At 35.0% G+C, this 17,163-nt stretch overlaps 1 protein-coding gene across 1 annotated transcript; it reads left to right on the top strand.

Annotated features, from left to right (window-relative positions):
- The first annotated feature begins 1,839 nt into the window (after positions 1 to 1,839).
- LOC133188127 (uncharacterized) lies at positions 1,840 to 16,657 on the top strand. The gene is made up of 5 exons (XM_061323509.1): positions 1,840 to 2,083; positions 3,437 to 3,560; positions 4,150 to 4,273; positions 15,343 to 15,503; positions 16,543 to 16,657. Exons 1-5 carry the CDS (start codon positions 1,840 to 1,842, stop codon positions 16,655 to 16,657), a joined length of 768 nt encoding a protein of 255 aa, XP_061179493.1.
- The last annotated feature ends 506 nt before the right edge of the window (positions 16,658 to 17,163 follow it).

The following is a 17,163-nucleotide window of genomic DNA, read 5'->3' as shown; positions in this document are numbered from 1 at the left end:
TTTTAATTACATGTAGATTGATTTTATATATAGCAGATTTGATTTAAAATTCCTTCCAAAATATTTATTACTTTAATGTAAATTCACCTGATGAAGAAAAAAAATTAATTCAGCCAAAATTTAATGAAATGATAATGAAACACGCAGGATTAATGAGGCTGATTTATTTATTCAATTTACGAAAAATGGTGAAGACCTACAATATCAACAATGAAATCTGATAAAATTACTATTGTAGAATTGCATATTTTTATGTAAACTAAATCTTAAACATGTAATTTTTGGCACTATATATATATATATATATATATATATATATATATAATCATATGTGGATTTCATACAAATGTAGTACAGTGTACATGCATATACATGTATATTAATTCAATTTTTTTTAGTAATTTATGTTACAGATTTTATTAATGTGGGCCTTCACCATTTTTCATACATTGAATAAATAAATCAACCTCATTAATACGGCATATTTCCATAATGATGGCGAATAAAATCAAGATATTACATAAATTGTCTAATTAATCTTCGAGGAAAGATTTTAAATGATTCAAATACTACAAAACGCGGTCCACCCCGACGACGACTCCTCTAAATGTATCACAAAATGTGTTTTTAAAACAGCCACAGCATTTTTATTTCAAAACGGAATATTTTTACATTCGACTGGCCTTTGATATCCGAGACACAGTCGGTTGGTGTTTTATACATGTACAAGGACATATATAGACTCCCCCCCCCCCCCCAAAAAAAAAAATATGATACTAGCATATAGTTGCGGATCGTCAGTTTCCAAGCACCTGTGACATGCTTACATGATATGCACAAAGGGGAATAACTCTAATATTTTAGAATCACTCAAGAATTTTGTCGTCACAGTTCACCTGTGTATAATCAAAAAGATTATTCAAATAATATGAGATGTATTGTATGTATAATCATGTTCATGTAAAATATGTATAATAATTATTAATTATTCTTGTACTATATGGGTAAGATATTGTCAGGATCCGCCACCAAGGTGACGCAATATGTGACGTAATCAACTAAAAAAAAAAACAAGGGAAAGGGGAGGTTGTGGTGTTTGTTGACTGTTTTCGTATGGACAGTACATGACAAAGTGAGTTTTTTTTAATCAGTTATATACCTGTAATTCTGTTGATAATGCCTGCGACCTTCTAGTCCTATGGCCGATTATTGGGTCAAGTAAATCCACGATTTGTTTTATTGATTCCTTTCCAAATCGATACCGCCTCCGAATTTCCTCTTCACTGTAAAGAAAAACGTTCTCTTAAAACCCTATCCGCTCTTCTTCTACCCAACTGACCAAACATTTCGTTGGCCGCCATTGTTAATGAGCGTTTAAAGAAGCCCTCTTGGCTTCATTAAAATTAGAGAAGTTAATGGAGCTTTAATGCATCGATTCGTTCATTAAAACATTGATACAACGGAATTTAATGACACATTAAAAATGATCAGTTTAATGAAGCTTTAATTATTCATTAAATATTGATACAACCGGATCCAGTAACGTAACAAGCCGTTAAATAAGGGTTGCACGAAACGTAATTAAACTTTCATTAGTTAACTGTGATTTAACTCATCGATGTTAGTTAGCAAGCAATTAAATACGTCTGCACGTGCATTTTCCTTACAAAAGAATGCAGAAAATGGCTACCAAAAGAGAGAGGTGTGCGAACTGGAGCCTCACGGAAATATCTGTTTTGACGGATTTTGTGGAAAAAAATGAGGAAACACTAAAAGCTAAACAATGTAACCATATTACCAACTCGAAAAAAAAATGCTATGTGGGCGGAGGTAACCGCAATGATAAATGCCATCGGTGTGCAAAAACGCACCGTGGAGCAGGTAAAATTCAAGTGGGGCAACTTACAACAAGGAGCCAAAAAAAGTTTCAGTGAGGCCAGGAAACAAAGCAAATTGACCGGAGGAGGCCCTCCACCAAAGCCACTTACTGCCGCTGAAGAGAAAATCATCGAGATGATGAAAGATCGGCCTAACTTCAGTGGCATAGTAGGTGGCTTTGAGTCATCTGTGCCGGCATTTGCAGGTATTTTGCCATATTATGCATCAAAGAAAACGAAAAATGAAATTAAAATTATATTTGAATCAAAATATCGTTTAATCAAATGAAACCAGCCAGAGACGTATTTTAGAAGTACCGTTTGTTTACATTGTCGTCTGACAACATTGCTCAAGTTGATGACGTCACCAACCATTCACATAACACGTGTAATATTATTGTCATAATAACATAATTCTGCTGTTTTGAATATGTCTTAATTTTTTCCTTAAAATGTAAGACTCACTTGAAAAATCCATTTAAATAGTCCAGCCTGTGATGCAACTAGGCCTCAATGTAATAATGAAGGCTACTTCAGTACATGTCTCGATCCTCTAGTCTATGAAAACTCTATGATCTTCCAAACAGAAAAAATAAAATCGCCTTTTTCACGTAAATAGAGCTAACATCCCCTTTATAACTAAGGCTAGTTAAAATCCACATTATCACACAGAGAAATGTTAAATTTAGTCCGATGTAAGCTCACTTTACTCAAAAGTCACAGCCCAACGCATTCTCATATAAAATGACGTCATTAGTGGGGCACAATATGGGTTGTGATTGCTTTATTTCAGGTAAGAAGCAAGAAACCCATTTCATTATTTTAACAAATATGTAGCAAAAAGAAAAAGAAAACATTTAAGGAGTATCATCGAAATTCTGTTTGAGTTTAAGACTCATTCTGATGCTGACAAGGTCAAGCCATTCACATAATCTTGTCAAAATTTGGGCAAGAAACAAAAGGCCCCATCCCGGCCCCCTCCGCACGATTTTGGAGTTTTGTGAGACTGCTTTTTCGTGATATTTCAGGTATTATTTTCAAAAGGTTTCATGGTGTTTTTTTTTTATTTGATCTTTATTACCTGACCCATTTTCCATGCATCTTGAAAAAAAAACACGATGCCACGCTCAGCTCTCCGTGCCTAAATTTATAACACACCGGCTTTCAATTGATCCTTTTCAAAGATCCCTTGATCCACTTATAACTGCAACTATATTTTAAAAAATGCAGGTATTTTATAGTGTGAGGAATCCTTTTTTCTGATCATAGTTTAAAAAATAATTTAGATGATAAATTGCACGATGCATATGGTGCTAGCAAACGTTCCTAGAAAGCTAATGAGTGGACCTGTATGATTTTTTTTTAAATTTCACCGTTATAAAATCAAAGAGCATTTAGTTAATGGAACGCTTGGTCACCCCCCTTCTGCACTTTACCCCACCCCTTTTTTCCCGTTTTGAAATGGTTTGTTACAGGCCTTATACTTAGTAGTAGTACAGATAGAAGTAACACTTGTTACTAGTTAGTATTTATCTCAAATATTTCGTTTTCCTTTAAAGTGGTGTCAAAAGAAACTGAGTCAGAGGCAGCCTCTACTTCGACCCATGGTACCAATGAAGAAAGAACGGAAGCAGATATCGATGTAAACGAAGTCCAAAGTTCTGAGTGTACTTATCCTGAAAGGTTGGTTTAATGATCTTAAATAAAATGAAAGCAATGGTGAATGCTTAATTCTTTTTAAGTTTGGGAAGAAAAAGTTTTAACATTTCAGTAACGTATACTAGTTGACGATATTTCTTTTATGTTAATACTGTAAACACACTTTTTTACGGGGTCAATCACCTATTGGGTTTTATCCACGGGTAAAAAGTTGTGCGAATTGTTTGTATGTCAAGGAAGTTAACATTTCTTCTTACTAATTAATACATTTCCTTTAAAATTTTATTATCGCACTGGTTATGTACTGACTTGTTGCCGGTCCGAAATCAAAGAGGAATAAAATTAGAAAGAAATATATGATTTAAAATTTATGATATCGCATGCATGATATTTTAATTGACGTGTATATGCAATTTTTACTTTTCAAAAAGTTATTGGGTCATATAAATATCCGCTTGAGAAAAGGTGTCCTCTGTCACATGTCGAGATCTCAAAAGAAAAAAAAACAATTAAAAAGAATATTAATAATTGTCGGTATTCTGCTTTTTTATCATAATTTTATTCCCCACCTTTCTTGTATTAAGTAAATCCAGTCAAACTTTTTACTACCTAGAACGAATGCGGAAAAGGAATCAGAGTTTGAATGTTGCAGTGAACGTGACCAGTCACCATCGGTAACCAAACCCAAGAAAAGGAAAAGGATTACATTAGATGTTTTGCAGACAGTGCAGTATAAGGTAGCAAATGTTTATTACAGTCTAGTTATTACTAATAACTGGTACAACTGAGTAGATATTGCGAAAGGTTCCTTCCTACTTAATTCAATACTAGTCTTAGTTAATAAAAAATATTTTGCTTTAATTGTTTAAAGAACATAAAAAGAAATTCATAACCTAATTTATTATGATCTAAGAAACAAATGGAGATGTTTCTGTTTAATTTATGAGAAAATATAAAATCTAATACCCCCTCCCCCAACTCCCATAACTTTTTAAAATCTAATTGAAAAAATGGAATCATAACTTTATTCAAAAGTCAGTGGAGTTGAATTTCGTCGTCTTAAGACACGGTCTGGTGTCCTCTCATAGTTCTTCTGCCCGTGGCTACTTGAACAAATTAAGAATAATCACGCCTAATGTGTGGCGTCGTTATAAATCAATGAAAAAAAGCTTATATCACCAATTAAAAACAAAGGTTGCGTAAATTGCGATTGGATAATGAAAGATCGCATTAATTTCCGACTATGCTTTACTCGCATTGGTCAATATTTTTATGAGCTAGGAAATATTCTCGTCTCATTCAACCACGGCCAGAATAAGAGGATTGTACATTTGGAGGAATATCCGAATTGCCAACTATTATATGCCTTGTCTTTAAAACTTTTCTTTATTATTGACTCTTTATGCAAATTTTATGATGCCAGAAAGAACACACTGGGCTGAAGAACACTAAAATACGGATATGTGACCGTGTAGAATTAGACGGCACTTAGGAATTCGTCTGGAACTGCATCCGTTGTCTGCAGAACGAACGGGGTGAGGGAATGTTGGCGTAGAGGGTACAAGGTATAGGTCGAGGCGCTGTGTGGCCGTAAGGTAAAAACGAAGTATAGGTGTGCCGTATTCCCGAAGGTCCACCAATATGCAATTCCAGAGATAAAACAAATGATGAAAGATTCCGTATTTATTAGATGAGTCTCAACGATGGCAGCAGTTTACATGAATCAACAAACAGACATATTATAAACTAGAGCCGAGCTCGTTGCAGAGCAACGAATAGGTCTTCCGTTGGAGCAGTGACCTTGAGTCAAGGTCATGCCATATTCTAAGATGATAAATAATCGTTTAAGGGACTATCAACTTGCAATGCTTCGCCAGTAGAAAGACAATAAAATAATGTACACTTTCTATTTTGTGACCTTGAACATGTCCAGATGACCTTCTGTCAAGCCATGACACTCTCTAGTTATGACGCAAACCTATCTGTGTTACCGACTTGACAAGTTAACATACGTTCTTTCAGACCACACATCCAGTAAAAGCATCTTGTTCTTAGTGACCTTGAACTTGAGTCAAGGTCATGACACAGTCTGTATGATACCAACAATACCCATTCTGAGTGTTTCCAACTTGACAAGTTTACACATTTTTTTTTTCATTTCGTTTCCATATAGTTGTAATTTATTACTTTTAACTCGCTGGCTTCAAATTTTATTGTAAATATGTTTTATGTCCAATTTCGATATTGAAAAACGTCGGCGTCTTTGAGTACGTGTACAAGGTGCATTACGTTACCCTATCACATCATGTTTTATAATGCGGACCATACATGTATATATAGTCAGCGTTATAAAAAGGTTAAAAACCCATTTTGTTCTTCAAAAATCTCTGCTTAATTATCTTTGCCGATTTCTTACAGAAATAGAGTGTTCCCGGGAACGCATGTGTCGCCTGCTTTTAGCTTCATTAAAGATGTAACTAAGTCTAAAAGTTATCAGCTATTTATTTGCTACGGCATTGAATATAGTTCATGCAAAAAAAAAAAAAAAAAAAAAAAAAAAAAAAAAAAAAAAAAAATCCAGGGATAGTAAGACTGCGATAGAATCTAACAATCAAATAGAAATGCAAATCCTTAACCCCTGAAAGCTAAAATGGATATTAATGAAATTTGAATAAATTTATTATAAATAATTATATATAAATTATTTAAGTACGTGATTTCAACAATCCTTCGAAAGAGGCTTCAGTCTATCATATCAGCAATTTTCAGTCTACACCATCCATTTTGGAATACCGATCCCCTTGTATTTTCATTGTACTTAAATTTCAGTTTTTGTGGTTTCTTTATTTCATACAGCGTCAAAATACATTGTCATGAGCTCATAAACATGTATAACTATTAATTATCAAAACTCTGCCTCTGTAATTTCAAAAGACATAAGTTAAATTTAACCTTCCGCAGTATATTTTACAAAATAGGTCAAAAGTCAAGTGGACTGTAACGCTGGTATTTTTCAAAATCTTTTATGACAAACAGTGTACATTCTAAATAGCATAGACTTACCTCATAAATATCAAAAAGAAGTATATCGGCATTATTGGTTATTTTGAAAAGTAGGTCAAAGGTCAAGTTCAAGGATATCTAGGTCGGAAGCCATGGAAAAATACAAAAGCCATAGTGTCAAGCTATATGTGCAAATTATCAAACTACCTCTTACATTTCTCGAGATATAAGGTGTGACAGACGGACGGACAGCAAGACAGACTCCAGGTAAATTGATCGCTAAGTGCTGCTCTGCAGGCGGCACAAAAATGTTTGTTTGATTGTCTGTTTGTTGTTAAGCGTCCCTTGAGCTGCCAGCATTTGCCAGTGGAGGGCTGCAAATTCAGACCTATACTCGACACTCAAGGCCATTGAAGAGTGGGGGATTTTTTTCATGCCGGCACCTACTGCTACACGGGACCTCGGTTTATACGGCCTCATCCGAAGGACCATACTCCACGTTCTGTAGTGAAATTGTTTGTTTGTTTGTGTGTTAACGTCCCCGTCGAGATTTTTCACTCATATGGAAACGCCACCACTTGCCGGTGGAGGGCTGTAAATTCGACACTCAAGGCCACTGAGCAGTGAGGAATTTTTTCATCCCAGCACCTACTGCTACACGGGACCTCGGTTTACACGGTCTCATCCGAAGGACCAGTCTCCACGTCCTGTAGTGGAATAGTTTGTTTGTTTGTGTGTTGTTTAACGTCCCTCTCGAGATTTTTCACTCATATAGAAACGCCACCACTTGCCGGTGGAGGGCTGCAAATTCAGACCTATACTCGACACTCAAGGTCATTGAGCAGTGATGGATCTCTTTCGTGCCAGCATCTACTGCTACACGGGATCTCGGTTTATACGGTCTCATGCAAAGGACCGGTCTCCACATCCCGCAGAGGGAGTCGAACCCGCCACATAAAGATTAACTCCTTACTCCGCGACTCTAGAGCAAACGCTCAAACCACTGCGCCACACGGGCGACGTGGTGGTATTCGAAACCACGACTACGAATCGTAGCCCTGGGTAGAAACATTTTGATTTAGGTACTATCATTATGAAAATCATGTTCTGACTTAAGCCTGTAGAAAGCAATTTCATTTTTTTTCTGGGACGGGGCACAAACAATCAATTTTTTTTCTAAGCAAAAAAATAAAAATAAAAATAAAAAATAAAAACATAATTGGGGGGGGGGGCACGACCATATAGCGCTAAGCTATATAGTGACTAAGAAGGAATAACTTGTAATTTGTCAAAGTCTTTTACCTAAACTCTTCACTTTTAATTGCCCAAAACAGATTCTTGTTACAAAGTGAAAAGTATATATTTATATGTAGTACAGGTATCCATCTCATACGTATAATCTATTTAATCAATCATTTTATCCTAAAGGGAAAGTGAAATCTCAATCAAAATTTGTCACAAATACTGGACTCTGATTAATTATAATATACATGTAACAACGGATCCTCAATTAGGACTGCAGGTTTGATAAATTCACAGCATGCATCTTCAGCCTTAATTAAAACGTTGTTTCGAAATATTACACTGTATCTATAAAAGCGTAAAATTAGAATTGACCTAAAGAATATTTTACACCACAGGGGAAATGCTTCCGTGGCACCAGAAGTTTACAATTTTGATTGGCAGGTGTAGCGCCGTGCATGAATTTCATGTAACTATGTACAAATAAGAAATGAAGGGATCTAAAGAAAAGAGTTATTGTGATTGACATTGTAATTAAAACAGAGACAATTAAGAGTAGTTTGGCTGTACTGGCCTTTCTGACATTTGAAGTAAAGTTTTAGAATAACTTATCATTGAAATGAAGTTGTAAAAGTGTATTATCAATTATTTTCATTTTCATCATTAGATGTGTGCTAATAAGTTTGTTATCTTCAAGTCCATGTATATGTACTCCTTGTACATTTTTTCTTTTTTTCTTTTCAGCCGCGCGTGCAAGTGGAATTAAATTATAACAAGTTAACATACTTCTTAAATGCAAGGCATTTACGTTACACAGTTCTGGACATTAGAAATAATTAAGCTTATAGTGTTGGCGATATTTTATCGTATACTAAAAAATATGTATTATATAAAACATGTATTTTAAAAAATTCAGCACAATATAGCCTTTCAGATACTTATACATACAAAATCAAATTACATATATGAAATATTTTATTGAATATTATGATCTCTTCTCTGTAAACAGGTATGTTTTGAAGTGGACATTGAAGGCGAAAAGGGGCTCGAATAGCCGCCAGTTTTTTTTTCTTCGGAAAGCTGTACAGTTATCTTGGACGACATAGCGGGTACAAGTACAGTGTACAAAACAGTAGTGAAAATAAAAATAATGAACTCAAAGTTTAATTCTCTTCTCTTTGTGAAATATAATTACCAACAAATATATAAGTTTTTACCCGAGTGTATACAAAGCGACTTTTCAAGCGGTACATGAAAGCATTTGACGCGTGACCAGGTACGACCAGGTACGCGTAATTGCTTTCAAAGAATGCAAACTCAGACTACAGTATCAGGTAGCACAGGTTGCTAGTCTGTCAATTAAATCAGCAGCTACATGTATTGTTTTATTTTTGTATGATTGTCGGGCGGTATATTATCGATCTTAAGCTAGGTAGATTTTGTGGGCGTTAATGGAAAATTGGATGTTTAATAAAAGCACATGTACTTGTCATATGCTGGAGTTACAAAACTATAGTCGACAGAGTTTTTCACATAACATGTTCAGAGTTGGTGTAATCATAAAGATAGCCATTTTAAAAAGAAAATAATGTAAAAGTGTTTAGCAATGCGTCTTATTGTTTTCAAAATATATCTCTTGAATTCTTTGTCTACAAACCTTGTGTGTCAAGTTTGAATTATCTGCAGAATTAACCACAAGCAATGAATCTCCGAAATGAAACACATAATAACACATAACTGAGAAATAAATCGTTTATTAAATACATGTATGCAGTTTAAAGATTAGGATTCATGAAATCGGGGACCTTTATACGTCCTTAATAGAATGTTTTGGATTTAAATTAAATCAAATTAAGATAAGAATAAATGATTTAATTGAATGATCCGGTATGATTCAAAAAATAATTTTCCGTAAATCATTGTGTCAGCAAAATGAATATAGAACGACAATGTTTTGTGTATGAGCACTAATAGCTGCTTCCTCGGCTACATAATTAGGTTACATAATTGTAAGCAAACACAAAACCCGGGTATATGTGAAACGCAGTTAAACAGTAAAAGACTGATTTATTTTTTGGATAGGTTTATCATTTATAGCAAGTTTATTTCAGTTATGCGCATAAAGATTTCACCTTCACATGTCTAATGAAACTAGTTACTTGTATATGGGTCAAGCTTCTAACTCATTTATTAAAAAAAGACTCGTACAAAATAACAAGTTCATGAGATCAATAATATGTTAAAGAACAACTTTTTTAGCGACAGCTATATCGAAATATTTACCGTTTTTGAGTTATAAAACGAAAACTTTCAAGGACCCTAGATCCCTAATTAAAGGGACCAGCCCCTTTTTGAAGGTGCCAAATAAAAGACCTTAAAATTGTGCACAACTTTTATTTAACATGTCTGAACAAAATATTTTTAGTTTAAAAGATACATAGTAAAATATGTGTAAATTTTCGCGCTTTTAGGAGTTCTAATTTTTGACCCCTAGCTAGCGCCATTTTGAACACAGAAATCAAAAAACAAAAATGGATGTGCACAACTTCAATGCTTCTATTATTTAAATTCGGTAGAATTTCTACTCCAGCTTTTGTAGTCTACGAGCCTTTATCTGGAAATGAAGCCTCCTAAATTTTCATTTAAAGGGAGATAACCCAAAAGCGGAAGTGGATTTTTGACGTGTTTGACAGCATTCTGATAGAGTTTTGTAACGTCTATAAACCCTGCAAATTTGAGCAAAATCCGTTGAGAAATGAGCGCGATATGAGGCCTCAAAGTTGGCGTCTAGAAAGGAGAAGAAAGAAAAAAAAAAGAACTAGAAACTCATTGCGAGCAATGAGAGGTCTTCCGTCCGATTTGGAAAATAAAAATGTAAATTCAAGCTGAAAAATTGAAAAAAATTCAAACACTCTTCAGATTTAAACCTGGTCGTCAGCGTGAAAATCCAACGTGCTAACCATTACGCCATTTCAACTCCCGCTTCAAAGTGAAAATGACGAATATCAAGAGTTTGGATTTATCAATTTGAAAACAAATTATATATTTAGTATTTTTTTAAAAGAGGCTCTCTTAGCCCTACAAATATTACAGAAAAATATTGAAGTTGAAAAATCGATTTTTTAAATTCGCTTTCGGAAGCGACCGGAAGTAACGACTACGCATGAAAAGGTCCCTTCGCAAACTAGAAATCATGTTCTATCATCTCAAAAAAAAAAAATCACTCAACATCATTTATAAAGTTGAAAACGTAAATTTAAGCAAACAAATTCGGGATAAAACCCAGATCGCCTTCGTGAAAATTCAATATGGAAGCCACTACACCAGCGCAATTACCAGCCCTCATCAATGTTTACTTTGTATCATTGCCTGAAGTATCGAGCGTCAGGGAGGTTAAAAGTTTTTTATATAGTGCGGAATTATAGAATAAGAGCTAGCTAGCCAAATTTTGTGCAAGCAGATTCACATCGGAATTCGTTACTTGAGTTTAAACAATAACAAATAATCTATTACTGATGAACTGATGATACTGTTTACTTCCTTTATTCTTTGTGTATTCAACTTTTTAGTCCATGCAATTCCATATACCTGTATTTCATACAAACTTGTCCGTGTAATCTTTTTCTGCACTTCTGCATCAGACCATTTTTCTACTATGAAAGAAGAGTCACGATATATTACGTCACGAGTAAATCTTCGCGCCTTTTCTTTGAAATGTATGTTCTTTTGAATGGTCTCCATTCTCATATATATTATTGTATGTACCGTACAAATTAATCATTTTATTGCATTTGGGGGTCAGAGTATTTATGTTTTCAAAGACAGATTATCCATTTCATAATCTGAAAGATCCTTCATATTTCATTGATCCTTATGGTAGTTTCGTTCAATAAGACGCTCGGATGTCTCCGTAAACTACAACTTGCCAATCGGCAATCCTCGACTGACTCCGCTACGCTCCATACAAACCTCGGAAGTGATTGGTGGAGAAATATGCACCAAATCGATTACATTTCTCCGCCGGAAACTGCCTTGTAATTTCATATTTTACTCTGCATGAATTCTTCAATCATTTTTTCCTCTTGTCTAATTCTTCCTTGGATATTGGTTTTGATTACAACATCATGTGAGTAGTCTTTGAAAGCAAAACATAGTGTTGAGTGTGCTTCAAAGTAACTCAGACTTCAAAGGTATAACATTTGGAGGAATTTCAAATATGATCACATGACTGTATCAGCAACATGGTAGAACACCATTGACGTCCGAGGTTAGTGTGCGAGGAACGAGCCACTCGAGGAGCTCCGAGTGCCAACCTGCTCGTTGGAGTTTGCGAACACAGCCGCCATTTTGGACCCGCTTCAAATTTTAAAATGCGAATATCTAGAGTTTAGATTTATCAATTTGAAAACAAATTATATATTAAGCATTTTCAGAAGTGCCTCTATTAACACTACTACTATCAAAGAAAAATATTGAAAATCGAAAAAGTTTTAAAAAATCAACTTTTTAAATTCGCATCTGGTAACGACCGGAAGTAATGACGACGAACGAAAAGTCACGTCCCGGCTAGTATTTATCACGATCTATAATCCCTGAAAGTTTCATATTGCTATCTTTTACCGTTCTTGAGATTATCCGTGGACAAAATGTTATTTTAAATTCAGAAAATGGTCCGTAACTTGGCACCAGAAAAGAATTTCCAAATATTCTCTCGGATAAAATATCTTCAGATTACAACACATTGTTCCTGCAAATTTCATTAAAATCCATCCAGTAGTCTTCGAGAAATCGCGTGCACAAAATTAGATGGTCAGAAAAATAATAATAAGAAGAAGAAACAGTAGAATCACTATAAGGTCTTCCGTGAAGACGGAAGACCTTAATAAACACTACAATCACTATAAGGTCTTCCGTCTGAAACGGAAGACCTTAATAATAAGAAACAGTAGAATCACTATAGGTCTTCCGTTGAAAACGGAAGACCTAATAAATTACTAAAGATATTCAACCAAATCCCAATTTACTAAATATATTTTTTCACAAAACTTAAGAATTGCCAAGAGTAACGTATTTCTCACAAGTAAATAGCAACAAAAACATATTTTGATCCCTTTTCTGGGTCAAAATGAATGTCAGGGGATGACAGGGAATTGACAGGGTGGTCAGGGGCTTAGTCAGGGGAAATCAGGGAGTTGACAGGGACGTCAGGGAATGTCAGGGGACATCAGGGGTTAGACAGTGGTAACAGGCGCAAAGTCAGGGGACGTCAGGGAGTAGACAGGGTAGTCAGGGACAACGACAGGGGATCATAGGAGAAAGTCAGGGGGAGACAGGAAAATGTCAGGGACAGACAGGGGAACGTCAGGGGATTTTTTGGAATCTAAGGGGAAAATCATTACAGTAGTGCTAGGCTTAATATCACATTACATTTTCCTTGGTGAGATTTTTTAGCAGACATATTCTTGTATTCATACGAAGCAGAATTTATTAAAAATCTTCTACATGAAAAGAAGAAATTTCTTGCCGTGGCCTTCAATTCAACATTTAGATACATCGGCGACCTTTTGTCAGTTAGCAATATTCATTTTCATCCCTTTGCTGATATATCCATTTGAACTAGAAATAAAAGCTAGCACAGAGCCTGACACATCTGTTTCATAACCTAACAACAAAACTTTATAATGAACATGACTTCAACATTTCTACATGTATCGTCAACTTCCCTTATTTATGCAGCAATATCCCATTATCACTAGCATATATGGAATTTATGTCTCCCAGTTGATTCGATACGCAGGAGCGTGCTTAAAATACAAACGATTTCTCAAACGAGGCTAGCTATCGACAAATGAGTTTATGAAACAAGAATATTAACAGTCTCGTCTACGTCAACATTTTGTAAAATGGTCAATACAATGACCTTGTTAGCAAGTACAATCCATAATATATGAAGTCGATTGCTGACTGACGTTCTATATTTAAACAAGACATTTACCCATGTGCGGATGAAGAAAGTTTTGAATTAGCTGGCTTAGTGTTATATAAAAGACAATGGCGTTCTCAGCATTTAAAGAAAATACAAAACAATAATTAGTATTCGGTGAACTTTTTTGTTGTGTTTTTTTATCTGTTTATTTTGAGGGGGTCAAAGTTGTATATTGTATACTAAAATCATACATTGCACTTCATTGACGTGAATGAAATTATTATTTTTTAATAAGAATGATTACGTACATGAAATTAGGGGAGTAAGATGTTTGCGTATTTTGATATTTCTTTTCTTTTGATGCCTTATATGAAATAATTTCATGATTAGTCTAGTCATTTCAACAAAGTTGCATAATTAATATTCTTCGTAGCCTTGTTAATGTTTGATAATATTAACTCCCTATTTACCAGTAGGTGGACATAAACACGTTTAAAATGCCTCAAATAAAAGATCAGTTACAGGTATTATCGTATGGAAAAGAATTCACGAATCGTAGTATTTATAAAGTGTATTAAGTATGCAGTACAATTTTTTGGATACATTTAGTACAGTTTGCATTGATAAAAACAATGACGATAGCTTGACTTAAAAGCAGTATTGAATATACCAGCAGTGAACAAAAATGACATTTACTTAGACTGAATGAGAAAAAAAATCATTTAAATGAGTAATCACTTTCGCTCAGCTTAATTTCCCAATTATTCGACTACAAGACAAAACAAACGATTACTTTGGGAAAAAAATTAGATATTCTATCTTCTCATCCTGCTATGAATATTCCTAATTTTAGCTCTATATTTACGTCTACATTATTCATGCAAGGTCCAATCAGTTTCGTCCACAAAATTGATATTTTAGTCTAAGAAAATCCAGAATACATAATTGGCTTTTTTTCACTTTTCGTTAAAGATTAAGGCTCTCTTTTCTATATAAGATCAATTTGCAAAATTGAATTGTAACATAGTCGTTTTTTCAAAGACACAGTGCAATATGACCAGTCTATGTGATATATCTTTTGTTGTCTTTTTCAGGCTTTTTCAAGCTACCGATTTTTCAAGGAAATATAACAGCCAACTGGTTTATGATAATAAAAAGTCAAATAAAGAAACTTTTAGGAGAATACATTGCTAACTCGTTGTGTGAGTGTGCTGCTATGTGTCTGCATGAGTATAGCTTCTGTGGTTACAATTCTAAATCGACGAAGTGTCGTGTTCACGAGAAAATCTTCACTTCCGGAATTTCTGTCGAGGCAGGATAGAGATACTTTTCTCGTCGTATGGATAATAATTACTTTTACCTCTCTCTCTCTCTCTCTCTCTCTCTCTCTCTCTCTCTCTCACACCTACAAGAATACAAATTCACACGGCACACACTCACTCACATCCCCATCGCACCCTCATACCCCCCTCCCCCCCCCTCCCCCCCCCCCACACACACACAAATAATACATAAATAAATTTTATAGCGATGGACTTTGCAATTGATAACAAATATATTTAAATACAGGAAATGACGCAATCCATCAGTTAACAAAAGAAAAGGACTCATTCCTTTATGTTACTATTACTCTAGAAAATGGTACAAGGCTGTACGAAATGTGCAATCAATTCTCGATTTCCAGCGAAGCAGAGAAGTACAAACTCTTTCTTGCAGGCAATTGCAACAGGGACCCTAGGTATGTGCAAAGTAGAACGAGAGAAAGAGGAAGGGAGAAAGAAAGAGAGAGAGAGACGGTGAGGCGAAGAAAGAGAGAGATAAGTGGTTGCAAACGCGACGAAAATATAAGTTAAAGCATCAATAACCACTAATTTCATTCTGTTATATCCAACAAGAGTATATTTTGCAAATACACGTATACAATTCAAATAAGTCAATCAAATACGAAAATTCACAGAGTATTAAACAAATTCTATGGTCAACGCAATGACTTGTTGTTTTCAAAAGTAATGTGTCTTTTGATGGAATTTCCACTGACAATTTTCGTACCGATTGTCAGTCATTATTCGGATACTGAATTTTTTAATGGATTGTCTACTCGATCATATGGATTTCTTGATGATTCCTTTATATGTACATGTATTTCCTTTTTTACCTCTACGGAATACATGTATATATAGGACATTTACAGCGCGAATTAGATATATAATAGCGACGATATTCACGATAGCTTAAGGAAAGTTCAAGGAAAATAATTTAATCGCGAACAAAGTGAAAAGAAGAGAAAACGCAATATTTCCACTTTTACAGTGCCTGTTAGTGGAACATCATTTCTAAAATTGTGACTGTTTGCATTATATAAACTTTAAATAGATAATCTCTGCTATTAAATTTTCATGCTGTTACTCATTAGAAAAATTTTAGCAACCTTTTAAATGAAAAATATCCCGTGTATCATATTTTAAAAAACCCGTCAAGGTTGCTCAGTCTGTATACATCACTCGCTTCGTGATCGGATGATCGTAGGTTCAAAACCCGGCCACGACTGACATATGTTGATAAAAATAGGTAGCAACTGTTTCTTCGCAAAGCGCTCGCCTCCTTGAATTGAAAGCTGCAGGTTTTTCTGATGAGACATTAAAAGCTGTCGCCCCATGTTATGGCAGGTGTTGGCACGTTAGATATCCCTCACATTGCTTAATAGTTCTGATTGGCAAGTAAAGGTCTAAATTTGAAGCCCTTCACCGGTACATTGTGACGTCTCGATATCAATAAAAAAATTCAATCAATCATATTTTAAAACTGTAAAGTGCCTGAAGTAAATTGTTACATTAGACAGGCTGCTATAGGAATTGTTTTAACCTGTAAAGGAGACAACATGAGGAGACATAATCTCTCTGGGATGTACTTAATCAGTACCCTAGACATGGATAATGATGGGAGTAATTGAAGAGTGCTGCTGATTATGGTGTGTACTTCAGTACCCCAGACACGGATAATGATGGGAGTAATTGGAGAAGCTGTGCTCTGGGATGTACTTCAGTACCCCAGACATGGATAATGATGGGAGTAATAGAAGAAGCTTTGCTGCTGATTATGGAGTGTACTTCAGTGCCCCAGACACGGATAATGATGGTAATCCAGCAGAGTGGATGTATCCCTGGTATCCAGCAGAGTGGATGCAGAGTGGATGTATCCCTGGTATCCAGCAGAGTGGATGTATCCCTGGTATCCAGCAGAATGGAGGTATCCCTGGTCTCCCACTGTTGAGGATGGTACATCTGTGAGGGAGACCATGATGTTGATCAAACGTCACTAAGTAAACTTCTTAATTCTTAATAACCAGGGCTCCGTCTATTTACAAAAGAACTTACGACTTAGACTAAAATATAATGTTGCGAATAACTTTTTTCTCTATATTAATTTAAAAATCAGAGTAAATATTTTTTTTTCAAA

Source organism: Saccostrea echinata, unplaced genomic scaffold (assembly GCF_033153115.1).
Source record: "Saccostrea echinata isolate AGI-Se365-2 ecotype Australia unplaced genomic scaffold, CSIRO_AGI_Sech_v1 ptg000016l, whole genome shotgun sequence".
Taxonomy (NCBI): Eukaryota; Metazoa; Mollusca; class Bivalvia; order Ostreida; family Ostreidae; genus Saccostrea; species Saccostrea echinata.
This window is presented reverse-complemented; position numbering and strand designations above follow the sequence as displayed.

Bases quoted from the DNA above. Each gene is read 5' to 3' on its own strand.
- LOC133188127 (XM_061323509.1), top strand. From the start codon at position 1,840: ATGATAAATGCCATCGGTGTGCAAAAACGCACCGTGGAGCAGGTAAAA. The intron at 2,084-3,436 runs GTATTTTGCCAT...TTTCCTTTAAAG, and splicing joins ATCTGTGCCGGCATTTGCAG to TGGTGTCAAAAGAAACTGAG. The intron at 4,274-15,342 runs GTAGCAAATGTT...CTATTACTCTAG, and splicing joins TGCAGACAGTGCAGTATAAG to AAAATGGTACAAGGCTGTAC.